We start from the raw sequence: 15,974 nt of genomic DNA on the forward strand, positions 1-15,974 counted from the left end.
AGGCAGGAGAATGGCATGAACCCGGGAGGCAGAAGTTGCAGTGAGCCAAGATCGCACCACTGCACTCCAGCCTGGGCAACAGAGATTCTGCCTCAAAAAAAAAAAAAATCTCTAGTTATTATTTAGGTTGATTTCATATTCTTTTTTTTTTTTTTTTTTTTTGAGATGGAGTCTCGCTGTGTCTCCCAGGCTGGAGTGCAGTGGCATGATCTCGGCTCACTGCAAGCTCCGCCTCCCGGGTTCACGCCATTCTCCCGCCTCAGCCTCCCAAGTAGCTGAGACTACAGGCGCCCGCCACCACGCCCGGCTAGTTTTTTGTATTTTTAGTAGAGACGGGGTTTCACCATGTTAGCCAGGATAGTCTCGATCTCCTGACCTCGTGATCCACCCGCCTCGGCCTCCCAAAGTGCTGGGATTACAGGCTTGAGCCACCGCACCTGGCCTGATTTCATATTCTTAAAATAATGATGGAATAAAACACCTTGTATCATTCATGTCTGTGTATGAACTTTCCATTCTAATTAGTAAGATTTTTCGAGTCAGGAACACAGTAACTCACTCAATTACCTAAAAATATAGTATAAAATCAGGGAGAAAAGATTTCCCCTTGTTGGTCTCCTTTTCTAGAATTTACCACATACTTTGTGCCCATTAATAGATGACTTCCATTGGCAGCTGCTCTACTCCTGATCCACAGAGAGCTGACAGTACATCCAGTTGTGGTCCCTGAACAATCCCTGCTGCCCAACAGCCCTGACACCACGGGACCCTCACCCCGTCTCCATCCATGTCTGGTGTGAGCCCTTCCCAGGACCATGCCCAGTGCCGCCTCTTCCCAACTTCATGTCACTGGGTCACGAGAGATGGAATCTAAGCGCGATGAGAGGGACTGAGGGAAGGCACGGGTGAGTGTGAGCAAACCTGTCAGGCAGGACGCTTCAGACTCAGAGAAGATTCCCAACTCCAAGGCCCAGCGTTTCTGAAAGGAAGGAGACAGAACAATCCACCGAGAATATCATCTCACCTGAGGAGGAGCCATCCCTGACTCCTCTGCTTTCCTCTTCCTCTTCCGGGTTTCTTCCTCATGGACCAAGAGTGTTTAGAAATCAATCCTGAATGTTAAAAATACGGTGTTTATTGCTCAGAATCAACACACCCCATCCCTGTAACACAACCACACATATAAAGGAGACCCCACACTGAGGAAATATGGTCCCCTGTGCTGCCCACTGCCCCAGAGACAATAAACTCCTACAGGAAAACTCCCGCACCCTCCTGGAGAAGCCTCCACACACGCTGCAGCAGTGGGGAGCTGGGCTGAAATGAGCACCTCTTCAGGGCACAGACGCAGCCCTGACCAAACGCCATGCAGAGGCTTGGTGCAGTGGCTCGTGCCTGTCATTCCAGCACTCTGGGATGCCGAGGCGGGTGGATCGTTTAATCTCAGGGGTTTGAGATCAGCCTGGGCAACATGGTGAAACCCCATCTTTACCAAAAATACAAAAAAAAACGTAGTCAGGCATGATGGTGCATGTCTGTGTGTCTATGGTCCCAGCTACTTTGGAAGCTGAGGTGGGAGAATTGCTTAAGCTCAGGAGTTCGAGACCAGCATGCCAACATGTTGAAACACTCTGTCTACTAAAAATACAAAAAGTGGGCCGGCCGCAGTGGCTCATGCCTGTAATACTGGCACTCTGAAAGGTCAAGGCGGGCGGATTGCTTGACGTCAGGAGTTCGAGAGCAGCCTGGCCAACATGGTGAAACCCCGTCTCAACTAAAAATACAAAAAGCAGCTGGGCTTGGTGGGCGTCTGTAATCCCAGCTACTTGGGAGGCTGAGGCAAGAGAATCCCGAGAATCTGGGAATCTGAGATTGTGGTGAGCCAAAATCACGCCACTGCACTTAGCCTTTCCCAGGCTGGTAAATTCCATCTAAAACAAACAAACAAGCAAAAAATCAAAAAACTATGTAGACCAGGTTCGGTGGCTCTTTCCTATAATCTCAGTACTCTGGGCAGCCAAGGCGGGAGGATACTTTGGGCCCAGGACTTTGAGACCAGCCTGGGAACACAGTGAAACCTCGTTTCTACCAAAAAACAAACAAACAAAAAAAACAATGATGGGCTTTTTGGTGGCTCATGACTGTGGTCCCAGCTACTCAAGAAGCTGAGGTAGGATTACTTGAGCCCAGGAGGACCAGGCTGCAGTTAGAGATCATGCCACTGCACTCCAGCCTAGGCAATTGGCCAGACCCTCTCTCTTAATATTAATTAATTAAGTTAAAAATTATGTGACAACAGAAAGGAATTTTTTTCTCACTTCACTGCCCCACTCCCTACCCCACTCTGGGAAAAGGGAACAGAGTGACTCAGAAGTGAATAAGTCGCTCCACTCTGGCTGAATAGGGATTCCAAGTGGAAGCTAACCTCTGAGGCCAAGATTTATAGAATGTACATATCTTATAGATAGGATTCTTAAAACTCTCAATCTCATCTGTATAATTTCAGCAAGTTTTTTTTTTTTTTTTTTTTTTTTTTTTGAGACGGAGTCTCGCTGTGTCTCCCAGGCTGAAGTGCAGTGGCGTGATCTCGGCTCACTGCAAGCTCCGCCTCCCGGGTTCACGCCATTCTCCCGCCTCAGCCTCCCAAGTAGCTGAGACTACAGGCGCCCGCCACCACGCCCGGCTAGTTTTTTGTATTTTTAGTAGAGACGGGGTTTCACCATGTTAGCCAGGATAGTCTCGATCTCCTGACCTCGTGATCCACCCGCCTCGGCCTCCCAAAGTGCTGGGATTACAGGCTTGAGCCACCGCGCCTGGCGCAAGTTTTAAGTTATGAGATTATATACAAAGAAGTCAACATGTTACAACTAATCGTATCCAATGAGCTCACCCACTCATCTAAACCCAAAGTCCCCCACCCCTTTTTTTCTTTTGAGACAGGTCTTGCTCTATTGAGCAGCCTGGAGTGCAGTGACATGCTCTCGCCTCACTGCAGCCTGGAAATCCTGGGCTCAAGTTATTCTTCTGTCTCTGCCTTCAGAGTACCTAGGACTACAGGTGCGCACCATCATGCCGTTAATTTTTTTTTTTTTTTTTTTTTTGGCGGAGATGGGGGTGTCTCACTATGTGGACCAAGCTGGACTTGAACTCCTGGACTCAAGCAATCTTCTTGCCTCAGTCTCCTAAAGTGCTGGTATTACAGGCATTAGCCACTGCGCCCAGCCCCTCTTTCTTCATTACTATGCTTCCCTTTCTAATTCTGTACCTATCTCTCTCCCCTTCTCTCTCTAGCTCTTGTTTTCTTTAATTTCCCTGGGATTCTGCTCATTTTGTACCCCTCTCCTCTTCTGCTGTTTATCCCCTTCTTCCCTCCATTCCTTCTCTTCCACCTCTTCTACTCCATCCTCGCAACTTACCTAACTTCTTGCTGCTCCTTCTCCCCAATCGTTCGATCATCCTCAATCTTGATATATTTCCGTCTCTTCTCCCATCTCTGTACCTCCTCTGCTCTCCCTGTTACATTCTCTCTTCGCTGTTATATCTCCCTGTCCCCACTCTCTGGAACCCCAGTCCTCAGGTGTCCTCCCTGCTGTGGTTCTCCTTCTGTTCTCCTTGCCACCAGCACCACTCTGCTCTGTCTGCCCTGGCTCCAAATTCCTCCTCTCCCTCACTCTGATGAGCCTCCCTCTTTGCTGCCCTTCTCCCTACATTGCTGTCCTTCATCTCTCTGTACATCTAGCTTTGCTCTACATTTCTCCAGTTGCTTTTCTCCTCCTGCTTTCTTATCGTTTTCTCTTCACTTTTGCTGTCTCTGGGCAAATCCCTCACCCATCCTCTACTTTGCCATCTGTTATGGTCTTTCTCATTCTTCTTTCGTCTGTCTCAGGTTTTCTACTGCTCTGTCTCCTGAAGCCCTTGACCCACACAATCACAGGAGGGTTTGGAGTAGGAAGCCTGCATCCCGGGGGAGCGCATTTTCCAGTGGCTGGAGCTGGGCAGACAAGAACACCCCATATCACAGGACAGGAACCGGGAACCTCCCCAACGCGGTCTCAGGGAAGCGGTGACTGCAGAGGGGAGACCTGGGGAACTGCAGGGCCCGGCACGAGGAGGGAGGTGGGGGCGTCTTAAGACAAGGGTGGGGGTCTGCAGGATTCCAGGACCAGGCAGAGGACGCGGCCTCCGTGGGACTGAGGTCCCTGCGCTACGCTCCAGCGGCCTACCAAGGCGAGGCTGGGAGGCGCCTAGGGAGGGAATTCAGCTCCCCGGTGAGGACTTTAAAAAGCGCGGGGCGGGAGGAGTCAGAAAATGGTTTTGAGCAGGAAAACTACGCGACAGGAAGTGTAACATTGCCCTATAGCAGAAAGACCGGGCCGGCCCAGCCTCAGGGCGACTTTAAACCCAAAAGGAAGCGATATCCGGACTCTCACGGGGACGTCTCAATTTGTCCTGGGTGAAGGAAGAAGGGCGAGAATTTCCAGGTCTGTAGGGACCCCACGTTTCAGGTATAGAAGCGCAGGGGACCTGGTAAGCCCAGACTTAATACAAGAGCGAAACTCACCGCCGCGGTGTGACCTTCACTCCACCAAACCCGCTTCCGGGTTTGCGCGAATCTGCGCACGCAGTACGGAAGCCAGGTCTGGGCGGGGGCCGGGAGGAGGTGGGCGGGGCCTTGAGGAGTAGGGGCGGGGCGGAAGGCGGAGAGACTTTCCTCTTTAGAACCGGCAGAGGGCGGGGCAAGGGCGGGGCCAGGGCGGGACCTGTGCCTCTCTTAGCCTCCTTCTCAGCGCGTCTGTTTTTCGGGTTTTGGAGGCGAGACCGACCAGGAAGGCTGAGGCATGATTCAAAAGCCCTGGAATTGTCTGGAACGAAGATGCAAACTAGAATGGGAAATGCAAAGCCCTGCCTGGGCGAAAAGTACGATTTCATGCTGACGGCCCACAGAACCAAATAGAAATCCTCTCCCTTTCTATTGTCTCACTTGGGAGAGAGTCCACCCTGTGCTTAGCTTCAGAGACTCAGGTCACTGCATGAGATGCAGGATGGAGTGCTCAGGCCAAGGAGAGGTGAGGTCACCACCTGCGGCTTAAACACAGCAGGGATGCGGGCGCGGGAGCGGGAGCCTGCGGTCCCAGCTATTCAGGAAGCAGCGGAGGGAGGATCGCTGAGCCTGGGAGTCCAGGCCAGCCTGGGCGACAAAGGCTGGCCTGGACTCCTCGACAAACACCCCCTCCCGCAGGGCTCCCTTCCTCGTCTCTCTCTCTTCCTTTTTTTATAATAGCATTTTTGATGCTGTTACATAGGGATCCAACATTATTCTTTTCCACGTGGATATCTAGTTAGTTGTCCCAGCGTATTTGTGTAAGAGATCTATTACTTTTTTTTTTTTTTTTTTTTTTTGAGATGAAGTTTTGCTCTACTTGCCCAGGCTGGAGAGCATTGGCACGATCTCGGCTCACCGCAACCTCCTGGGTTCAAGCGATTCTCAAGCCTCAAACTCCCAAGTAGCTGGGATAACAGGAACGTGCCACCATGCCCTGCTAATTTTGTATTTTTAGTAGGGATGGGATTTCTCCATGTTGGTCAGGTTGGTCTCAAACTTCCGACCTCAAATGATCTGCCCGCCTCGGCCTCTCAAAGTGCTGGGATTACAGGCGTGAGCCACCGCTCCTGGCTTATTTTCTTTTTTATATTTACTTTTTTCTATTCTTGAGACACAGTTTTCTCTGTTGGCCAAGCTGGAATGCAGTGGCGAGATCTGGGCTCACTGCAACCCCTGTCTCGTGGGTTGAAGCGATTCTCCTGTCTCAGCCTCTGGTGTAGCTGACATTACAGGCGCGCGCAACCATGCCCAGCTAATTTTGTATTTTAAAAACCTCCTCTCTAATTTTTAGAGACGGGGTTTCACTATGTTGTCTAGGTTGGTCTGGAACTTCTGACTTCAAGTGATCTGCCTGCCTCAGCCTCTCAAAGTGCTGGGATTATAGTCATAAGCCACCATGCCTGGCCCCAAAAATATTCCTTATTTTACTCTTTAAATTTTGAGAAAATATAATGGAAAACAACACAAAACAAAATCTTCTCCCAAATGAGAACTCATCTTCACGACGATAATAGTGAGAGAAATAAAAACCACTTTATTAATAAATAAGCCTTAAGCCAGAATATGATGGGAAAATAGAGACAAACAGCTGAGAGGTTGAAAAGAGACAAAGAAACTTCGCTATTCTATACAACCCGTTGAATACACGTTTTCAAGATAAACACTAATCAGCCCTCAGGGAAGAGGACTTAACAACACCCTTGGTCACACATAGTTCATCCTGGCTCACACCGGTAATGGAGGTGGCCATCTGTGTCAACTAATTAGCTTCATCCAGAGGGAGGGGGAAAACCCCAACCCGTGCCTTTTTGACACGTGTGAGTTTTACAACATAGCGACAGGTGCCATCTCTGGTCAGGTGCCTGCAATCCAACAGAAACTGATGTCAGCAGTAAATAATAAAATTTAGAATATATGATTAAGTATTGAGTTTACGTGAACACAAAGCTTGAGGATAGCCACCTGGAAACATCAACTCCAGATGAATGGGATCAGCGTTCCAAAGTAGAGACGTTAAGGTTTCACATACAGGGAAAGACAGAGAATCTTTAGCAGAATCATGACAGTTTTCATTCAAGACCAGTGCATAGGCTGCAGCAACTTGTTTGGTTATGGACTGATACAATTTGAGGAAGTCTACTTTATCACTCCATAAGAAGTAACAATGATCCCATGAGGTCTTAGCTCTGGGGCTGCTTAGTCTTCCTAATTATTGACAGGAAAACTCTTTTTTCTTTGAGAGGGAGTATTGCTCTGTCGCCCAGGAGTGTAATCTCAGCTCACTGCAACCTCCACCTCCTGGGTTCAAGCAGTTCTCCTGATTCTAATTGTCAGTCCCCTCTTCAACCAGCCCCCCACTCCACCCCTTTACGGAGGTCCCTGCCCCTCCCCACTACGCTGCCCCAGTCTGAGGGGAGCTCGCCCGCCCCTCCTCCAGGACTCTACCTGCTCAAACAAGGCGCTTTACATTAAACCATTTTCTGGCCGGGCGCGGTGGCTCAAGCCTGTAATCCCAGCACTTTGGGAGGCCAAGACGGGCGGATCACGAGGTCAGGAGATCGAGACCATCCTGGCTAACACGGTGAAACCCCGTCTCTACTAAAAAAAATACAAAAAACTAGCCGGGCGAGGTGGCGGGCGCCTGTAGTCTCAGCTACTCGGGAGGCTGAGGCAGGAGAATGGCGTGAACCCGGGAGGCGGAGCTTGCAGTGAGCTGAGATCCGGCCACTGCACTCCAGCCTGGGCGACAGAGCGAGACTCCGTCTCAAAAAAAAAACAAAAAAACAAAAAAAACCATTTTCTACTTAAGAGGAAAAACGATTCAGCGTTCAGTACTGATGGCCCACTACAATATGTTGTTTTACCTTCGATTGTTTGAAACACTAACTTGAAACGGGCAGGAAAGGTCTATGATATTAGGGGTAATATCACGGCACATCAGAACCAATCCACCAATCAGAACCCGGAGGATTTAGTCCAGGCCGGCAAGAGGATGACGGTAGGCGACATCCGGGGCCCAGCTGAGAGAGCCCAAACCCGACCCTTGCAGGCCCACGCCCTTCAGAACAACACCCCCTCCAGACCCCGCCCCCAAGATGACGATAACCCTCTGGTTCTGCCCTTTCCCGCTGTATGGCCTGACCCCCAGGCAGCCTCCTCCCTCTTGCCCCGCCCCAGTCTTGTTCCAGGTATCGCCTCCACGCTCTAGCTGTCCTAGGTTCCTGTTTAACAATTTATACACTCATGTACCACAGAGTCCTAAGCACAAATATGGACGACACCAATCTCTGGTAATGTATCTGACTGAGCGTCTGCCTCAAGAACATAACAATAGCAATACTGAGTGAAATATTAGTAAGTTTCATGTATGTATATAATTGATCATTTATTATCTGCAGCTTTAAATTGGCTAAAATTACATAGCATGGGTTTTTATTTTAATCAAATATTAGAAATCTATCATTCACAAATGGAATCTAATCACACAAAGTTGAAGAGCATTTCCCTATGTTGAATAAATATGAAGTCGTTCAGAAATTGGAACTGATTTAGTGTTTTGCATTACACCTAGTTCTTTTCTTTTCTTTTACTGTTTTTTGAGACGCAGTTTCTCTCTTGTTGCCCAGACTGGAGTGCAATGGCGGCATCTCGGTCATTCTGGAACTGATTTTGTGCTAGTCTTTTTTTTCTGTGTTCATGAGCTTGTGAACCAAAAGTATCTAACAGGTCTCAATCAATTTAGAAATCTATTTTGCCAATGTTAAAAATGCACCCCGATAGCCTCAGGAGGTCCTGACGACGTGTGCCCAAGTGTTCAGGCTGTAACTTGATTTTACTCATTTTACAGAGACATGAGACATCAATCAGTACATAGATGTACATTAATTCGGTCTGGAAAGGTGGAAAAACGAACTGGGGGCTTCCGGGTCACAGGTAGATAACAAATGATCACATTCTTTGAGTGACTGATCAGCCTTCCACTGAATACACAATTTATATATGAGAGGGAGTAGAGGATAGTCACTTATGCCTTAGTCTGGTTCAGTGGCTCTGAATTTTTACATAAATAGGGCAGGTGAAGCAATCGGATAGGCATTTGTCTCAGGTGTGCAGAGGGACGGGTTCTGTCCCACGCTTGGGCAGATAAGCTATCAGTTTACCTTACCAAGGAGTAATTCAACAGAACTATTTTAGGGTGAAGATCTTGAGGTTCCCAGTTAGTGAGGGGAGTATTGTAGCTTTTCTCCTTCCTTCCTTCCTGTTTTTTGAGACAGTTTCACTCTTGCCCAAGCAGGAGTGCAGTGGCCCAATCTCTGCTCACCGCAACCTTCACCTCCTGGGTTCAAGTGATTCTCTTACCTCAGCCTCTTGAGTAGCTGGGATTACAGGCAGGCACCACCATGCCTGGCTAATTTGGTATTTTTAGTAAAGATGGGGTATCTACGTGTTGGTCAGGCTGGTCTCGAACTCCCAACCTCAGGTGATCACCGCACCCAGCCTCTCTGTAACTGTTTTTTAAATACTTGTAGCTATCTTGTCTAGGAATAAAATGGGAGGCAGGTTTGTCTGACACAGTTCCCAGCTTGACTTTTCTCTTTGGCTTAGCAATTTTTATTTTTCTTTCACAAGCTTGTGACTGACATAATGCTTTGACACACTGATATTGCTTTATATAGATTTTTCCATAACAGTGAAGTCCAAGGGTCTATCATGAAGTGGGTTAGGAGAGACGAGAAGATTCCCAGGAGTCTCCTGGCCTCAAGCAACCATCCTACCTTAGTCTCCCAAAGTGCCAGGACCACAGATGTGATCCACTGAACCCAGTGGAGTCTCCATCTCAAAAAATCCAAAAACGGCCGGGCGCGGTGGCTCAAGCCTGTAATCCCAGCACTTTGGGAGGCCGAGGCGGGCGGATCACAAGGTCAGGAGATCGAGACCACAGTGAAACCCCGTCTCTACTAAAAATACAAAAAATTAGCCGGGCGCGGTAGCGGGCGCCTGTAGTCCCAGCTACTCAGGAGGCTGAGGCAGGAGAATGGCGGGAACCCGGGAGGCGGAGCTTGCAGTGAGCCGAGATCGCGCCACTGCACTCCAGCCTGGGCAACAGCATGAGACTCCGTCTCAAAAAAAAAAAAAAAAAAAAAAAATCCAAAAGCAGTTCACAAATTATGGATCTCTATGGAATTACATCATTTTACTTTATCTTTTTGAAATGAAAAGTCTCACATATTTATTGTTGAACCCAGCCAATGTATGCATTCATAACAAAGTCAGAGAGAAAAAATACATTAGCAATAAAAAATGTCCAACTCTCCAGATAGTGGTGACATTTTCAGTTTGATACGGTAACGTGATTGTGACGCTTAGACAGCATAAATATGTGTGCTATCTCATCTGCAATTCTTTATAGACCCATCTTGGTTCTTCTCCAATGTACCCTTTTAGAGTCGTACCCGATTTTATTACCAGTTTTCATCTGAATCCACTAGAGGAATTGGATGATTTTACTTTTGTTTCTTGGCCAGGAATCTCTTAATCCTGAAACTCTCTTGAGAGGACATGGTGAGAAGCAGAGTCAAGTGCACACTACGATGGTGAAGAAAAGAAAAGAAGGGGCTTGACATCTTTATTTATTTTTATTTATTTTTTGAGTCGGAGTATTGCTCTTGTTCCCCAGGCTGGAGTGCAATGGTGCCATCTTGGCTCACTGCAACCTCCACTTACAGGGTTCTAGCGATTCTCCTGCCTCAGCCTCCCAAGTAGCTGGGATTACAGGCACCCACCACCATACCCAGCTAATTTTTGTATTTGTAGTAGAGATGGGGTTTCACCATGTTAACCAGGCTGGTCTCAAACTCCTATTTTTTCAGCTGTTAGCTGTCAGTCCTCTTCATTACGGCACAAATAAGATTAATTTTTGTCTGTAAAACTGATGTGGATGGTCTGCCTGCCACTCCATGCATCACTTTCAACATTGTCTTGTACCAACTCAAAATGAGTTATCCATTTACAAACTGGCGATTTTTGGGGGGCATCATCACCATAACATTTTCATAAAGGATTAATGATTTAATTATGTCTCTACCCAAACTTTACCATAAGTATTCTTTTGAGACAGTGTCTTGTTCTGTCACTTACACTGGAGTGCAGTGGCATGATCACAGCTCACTGCAGCCTCGACCTCCCAAGCCCAAGCCATCCTCCCACCACAGACTCCACAGTAGTTGAGACTGCAGGCATATGCCATCATGTCCAGATAATTTTTAGATTTTTTTTGTAGAGAAGGGGGTTTTGCCATGTTGCCCATTCTGGTCTTGAATACCTGCGCTCACATGCCACACCTGTCTCGGTCTCTGAAAGTGCTGGTATTACAGGCCTGACCCACTTCATCTGTTCTAATCAGAAAGTTGATGTTTTTTCTTGTTTCAATTTTAGCAGAATTTGTACTGCTTTGATATAGTCTCTTTTCAAACTCATGTCTTATCCTTCTGAGTGCCTCAAACTAGAGCCTGTTCAGACATGTTAAAACAGATTTGTATCGGTTCATTTGGGTGTAAAGGGTGTGAAATTTATGCACAATTTTCTCATAATATGTATTTTTCCATGAACTTCTTAAGGACCCCTTGTACAGGCAACTGTATTCAAGAGGATATAAAAAGGATTGTAGATATTCAAGTGCCACTTATTTCTGGGATGCAAGGATGGTTCAACATACTCAAGCAAATCAATGTGATAAGCCACTTGAACAGAATGAAAGGTGAAAACCACATCATCTCAATAGATGGAGAAAAAGCATTTCACAAAATTCAACATCCAGTCATCATGGATATCCAAAACAAAATAGAGAAGGAAATTTACCTCAACAATAGAAAGAGCATCCATGAAATGACCAATGCAGAAATAATCAAGCAGGGAAAATGGAATGCTTTTCCTGTAGAATTTCACATGATGCAAAAATGCTCTCACTCCTTCTACTCAATAAATATTGGCTGTCCTCGCCAGAACAATTAAATAGCAAAACGAATGAAACTCATCCAAATCAGAAAGAAGTAAAATTATATTAGTTTGTAGATGATGTAATCTTCTGCATAAAAAAATCATAAATAGTCAACCAAAATACTACTGTAACTAATAAACACATTCGGTGTATTTACAGAATAAATTATCAGCATCAAAAATTAGTTGAATTTTGATACATTAATAAATAATTATAAAATAAAATTTAAAAACACTTTCATTTGCTAGAGATCTTAAAGTAAGAAATACTTAGGAATAAACGTAAAAAGGTGAGAACTTTGTACCTTTAAACCTATAAACATTCATCAAAATGATTAAAAACTTTATATAAAGAGAGATACAACACATATTGATGGATTGGAAAAATCAATACTGTTAAATAATTATTTAACCCAATGTGATTTAGATTCAACACAGAACCCGTAATAATCCTTATCCATTTTTGTCAAAGAAACAAAAAACAGGTTGGGAAAAGTGGCTCATGTTTGTCAGCCAGGCTGATCTCAAACTTCTGACCTCAAGTAAGGGGTCTTGGCCCCCTGAAGTGTTGGGATTACAGGCATGAGCCACCACACCTGGCCCAGTCCTCTTAATAGAAACACTTAAATGTCAATTAATGTTTGAATTCAATGTTAAGTCAACTCAAACTCAAGTCAATGCTGAATTGACTCTAATGTCAATTAATGCGTGATGGTTTGTTATACTCATTGCATTGGAACAATTATCTCCCAAATGAATTTTCTGATGTTCTGCAAGGAGGAACCTCAGACTGAAGATCTTGCCACATTGATGACATTTTAAAATTTCTGTCCAGTATGAATTCTCTGATGTCTAATGAGGTGTGAACGTGAAGTAAAATCTTTGCCATAATCATCACACTTGTGACGTTTCTCTCCTGTATGAATTCTCCTGTTTTGCATAAGATGAAGTTTGATTGAAAACCTTGCCACAATCATGACATTTGTAATGTTTCTCCCTCCCAGGGAGGGTGTAGAGGTTTCCCATACCTGTGGGTTAAGGTGGGGAGGATATGAGAGGAAGACACGAAGGAGGCTTTGAACTGGGGGGAAAGGTGGCAATGAGGTGAGGCTGTAGCTGAGAAATAGTCAGGGAAGCAGATAATTTGGTTAAAATGTCTCGACCTAATAAGGAAACTGGGCATGTGGGCATAACTAAAAAGGAGTGCATAAAAGAATGTTGTCCAAGTTAGCACCAGAGTTGGGGAGTTTTAACGGGTTTAGAAGCCTGGCCATCAATACCCACAACAGGTATGGAGGCAACGGAAACAGGCACTTGAAAAGAAGGTAACTTGGAGTGGGTATCCTCCATGTTGATTAAGAAGGGGGATGGACTTACCCTCTACTGGGAGAGTTACCTGAAGTTCAGCATCCGTGATGGTCCAGGAGGCCTCCAAGGCAATATCAGGCAGCATTAGTCTTCAGCCACTAAGCCGAGCAGATCTGGGAAGGAGTCAGAGAGCCTTAGGCCAGAGCTCTAGGGACTCTGGGAGTGGCTGCCAGGCAAGTTGGACAGTTCAATTTCCAGTGGGGTCCCACACAGATGGGACATGGCTTAGGAGGAATCCTGGGATGTGGGCGTTCCTTGGCCCCGTGGCCAGATTTTTGGCATTTGAAGCAAGATCCTGGGGGAGGAGGTCCCAGAGGAACACCTGGCTGCTGTAGTTCAGGTGTTTTGAAGTTGTTGTGTGCTGGAGATGTGGCTGGGGTTTTTCTCACAGCGGAGGCAAATAATTGCAACTCTTCTCTATTATCATACACCTTGAAGGCGAGGTTAATTAAGTTCTGCTGTGGGGTTTGAAGGCCAGAATCTAATTTTCAGAGCTTTTTCTAATGTCAGGAGTGGATTGGGTAATAAAGTGTATATTGAGAATAAGACGGCCTTCTGGTCTCTCTGGGTCTAGGGCCGGAAAGCATCTAAGGGTTGTTGCCAAACGGGCCATGAACTGGGCTTTTTTTTTTTTTTTTTTTTTTTTTTTTTTTTTTTTTTTGAGACGGAGTCTCACTCTGTTGCCCAGGCTGGAGTGCAGTGGCCGGATCTCAGCTCACTGCAAGCTCCGCCTCCCGGGTTTACGCCATTCTCCTGCCTCAGCCTCCCGAGTAGCTGGGATTACAGGCGCCCGCCACCTCGCCCGGCTAGTTTTTTGTATTTTTTAGTAGAGACGGGGTTTCACCGTGTTAGCCAGGATGGTCTCGATCTCCTGACCTCGTGATCCGCCTGTCTCGGCCTGCCAAAGTGCTGGGATTACAGGCTTGAGCCACCGCGCCCGGCCTGGGCTGTTTTTATATTTAATGAAAAAGAGCCTAAATGCTAACTGATTTGGGAGAGGTCGGCTAAAGAAAAAGGAGCATTAACCTTGACTATGCCTTCAGCTCCAGCCACATCTGTAAGACGGTTAGAGAAAAAACTTTCCCGTTCATCTGGGGAGAGGGTAGAAGTTAGGATGACATTTAAGTCACTCCAGGTTAAATTGTAGGACAGAGTTAGATATTGGAATTCCCATATATATTTAGTGGGGTCTGGTGAGAAAGAGCCTAAGTGCTGACTGATCTGAGAGAGGTCTGATAGAGAAAAAGGCACAGGTACCCTGACTATGCCTTCAGCTCCAGCCACCTTTCTGAGGAAATTGTTGGGCAGGTTCGGGAGAGCGAGCTGCAGAATGAAACTGTAAGCCAGACCAGGTGTGAGGAGGGGAGGTGATAGAAGGATTATAGGGTGGAGGAGTGGAGGCTGAGGAAGAATTGAGACCTGGCTTGGCCTGGTGAGGAGCAGCCTGGGGAGGGGAAAGGTCAGATGGGTCCATAGAACAGAAGGATTCAAAGGACTCAGAGTTTGGAGTGGAGACTGAAGGAACAGGAGAGAAAGAAGAAAGATTTGGGATGAGTCACATTGGGAGCAGAGATTAGGAAGGGACTGACGTGTAAAAGAATGCCTGGACATCAGGCACATCAGACCATCTGCCCATTTTACGACAAGAATTATCTAGATCTTATAGGATGGAGAAAGTAAAAGTGCCATTTTCTGGCTATTTAGAACAATTGTCGAGTTTGTATTGGGGTCAAGCGGTGTTGCAGAAGAAAGTAAGGCTTTTAGGTTCTAGGTCAGGTGTGAGTTGAAAAGGTTTTAAGTTCTTGAGAACACAGGCTAGGGGAAAGGAAGGAGGAATGGAGGGTAGAAGGTTGCCCAAACTGAAGGAGGCAAGCCCAGAAAAAAGAAAGGGTAGAGACACGGAGAGATGGGGGTGGAAGGTAGTTGCCCCCCAGGGGAGGTGTTGCTTGCCACCAAGGTGAAGGATCAAGGTAGGCTTCCCCACGGTGATCAGACACCTCTGAAACGTGGGTGAACAATCAGGCAGGTGTCCCCTCAGTGATTAAACACCAAGGGAAGACTGTCTTCCCGTGTCCGTGACCGGCGCTGCAGTTTTGGGTTCACGGATAAAGTGCATCTCCTCTGTCTCTACCAGAAAAGGAAAGGAATTGAAATTAAGGGGAGAGATTGAAGGGTGGCACAGAAATTGAAAGGAGAAAGAGGTTGAAGGATAGTGAGAGAGGTTGGAGAAGAGAGTAAAAAGAGATCGCTTACCCAATTTAACATTGGTGAGATGTTACTTAGGCTGGTTGGTCTGAGGACCTGAGGTTGTAGGTGGATCTCCTCATGGGGTGAGGGTGAGGATAGGGAGGTGGTCTCCCAAAGGAGTCCCCCTGTCCAGGGTTTTGTCACCAAATGTCATGCACATCCATGTGAAGAGAGTCCACCAAACAGGCTTTGTGTGAGAAACAAGGCTGTTGATTTCACCTGGGTGGTGCAGGCGGGCTGAGTCCGTGAAAGGAGTCAGCAAAGGGTGGTCGGGTTATCATTAGTTCTTAAAGGTTTGGGATAGGCGGTTGAGTTAGGAGCAATTTTTTGTGGGCAAGCAGTGGCTCTCACAAAGTACATTCTCAAGGGCGGGGAGAATATTACAAAGTACCCTTCTTAAGGGCGGGAGAATATCACAAAGTTCATTATCGCAAGGACAGGAAGGGTGTATTGTCATAAGGTCAATTGATCAGTCAGGGTGGGGCAGGAACAGATCATAGTGGTGGAATGTCACCTTTTGTGGTTCTTCAGTTGCTTCAGGCCATCTGGATGTATACATGCAGGTCACAGGGGATATGACAGCTTAGCATGGGCTCAGAGGCCTGACAATGGGAGATAGAGGCAAACAGCTGAGAGGTTGAAAAGAGAGAAAGAAACTTCCCTGTTCTATACAACCCATTAAGTACATGTTTTCAACATAAACACTAATCAGTCCTCAGGGGAGAGGAACTGATAACACTCTTGGTCACACATAGTTCAT

The 15,974-nt window shown here is 46.6% G+C and overlaps 1 protein-coding gene and 1 long non-coding RNA gene across 41 annotated transcripts in view; one reads left to right on the forward strand and one right to left on the reverse strand.

The window, feature by feature from the left end:
• The window catches only part of ZNF83 (zinc finger protein 83), a 25,006-nt gene extending 20,391 nt beyond the window's left edge, over window positions 1-4,615 (reverse strand). For all 38 annotated transcript variants that reach the window (XM_015124769.3, XM_077981323.1, XM_077981325.1 and 35 more), the window contains exons 1-2: window positions 4,562-4,615; window positions 1,025-1,112 (exon numbers count right to left, since the gene is read on the reverse strand). In XM_015124769.3, the coding sequence (XP_014980255.2) occupies window positions 1,025-1,039 (15 nt within the window). In that variant the 5' untranslated portion in view covers window positions 1,040-1,112; window positions 4,562-4,615. The remainder of the gene's footprint in view (window positions 1-1,024; window positions 1,113-4,561) is intronic.
• The window catches only part of LOC144337312 (uncharacterized), a 17,518-nt gene continuing 5,882 nt past the window's right edge, over window positions 4,339-15,974 (forward strand). The window contains exons 1-2 of one of the 3 annotated variants that reach the window (XR_013410286.1): window positions 9,192-9,458; window positions 9,759-14,032. This is a non-coding gene — a long non-coding RNA (uncharacterized LOC144337312). Of the gene's footprint in view, window positions 4,506-9,191; window positions 9,459-9,758; window positions 14,033-15,974 lie in introns of those variants that run through there. The other 2 variants (XR_013410285.1, XR_013410284.1) reach the window with 2 other exon arrangements.

This window comes from Macaca mulatta, chromosome 19 (assembly GCF_049350105.2).
Source record: "Macaca mulatta isolate MMU2019108-1 chromosome 19, T2T-MMU8v2.0, whole genome shotgun sequence".
Classification (NCBI taxonomy): domain Eukaryota; kingdom Metazoa; phylum Chordata; class Mammalia; order Primates; family Cercopithecidae; genus Macaca; species Macaca mulatta.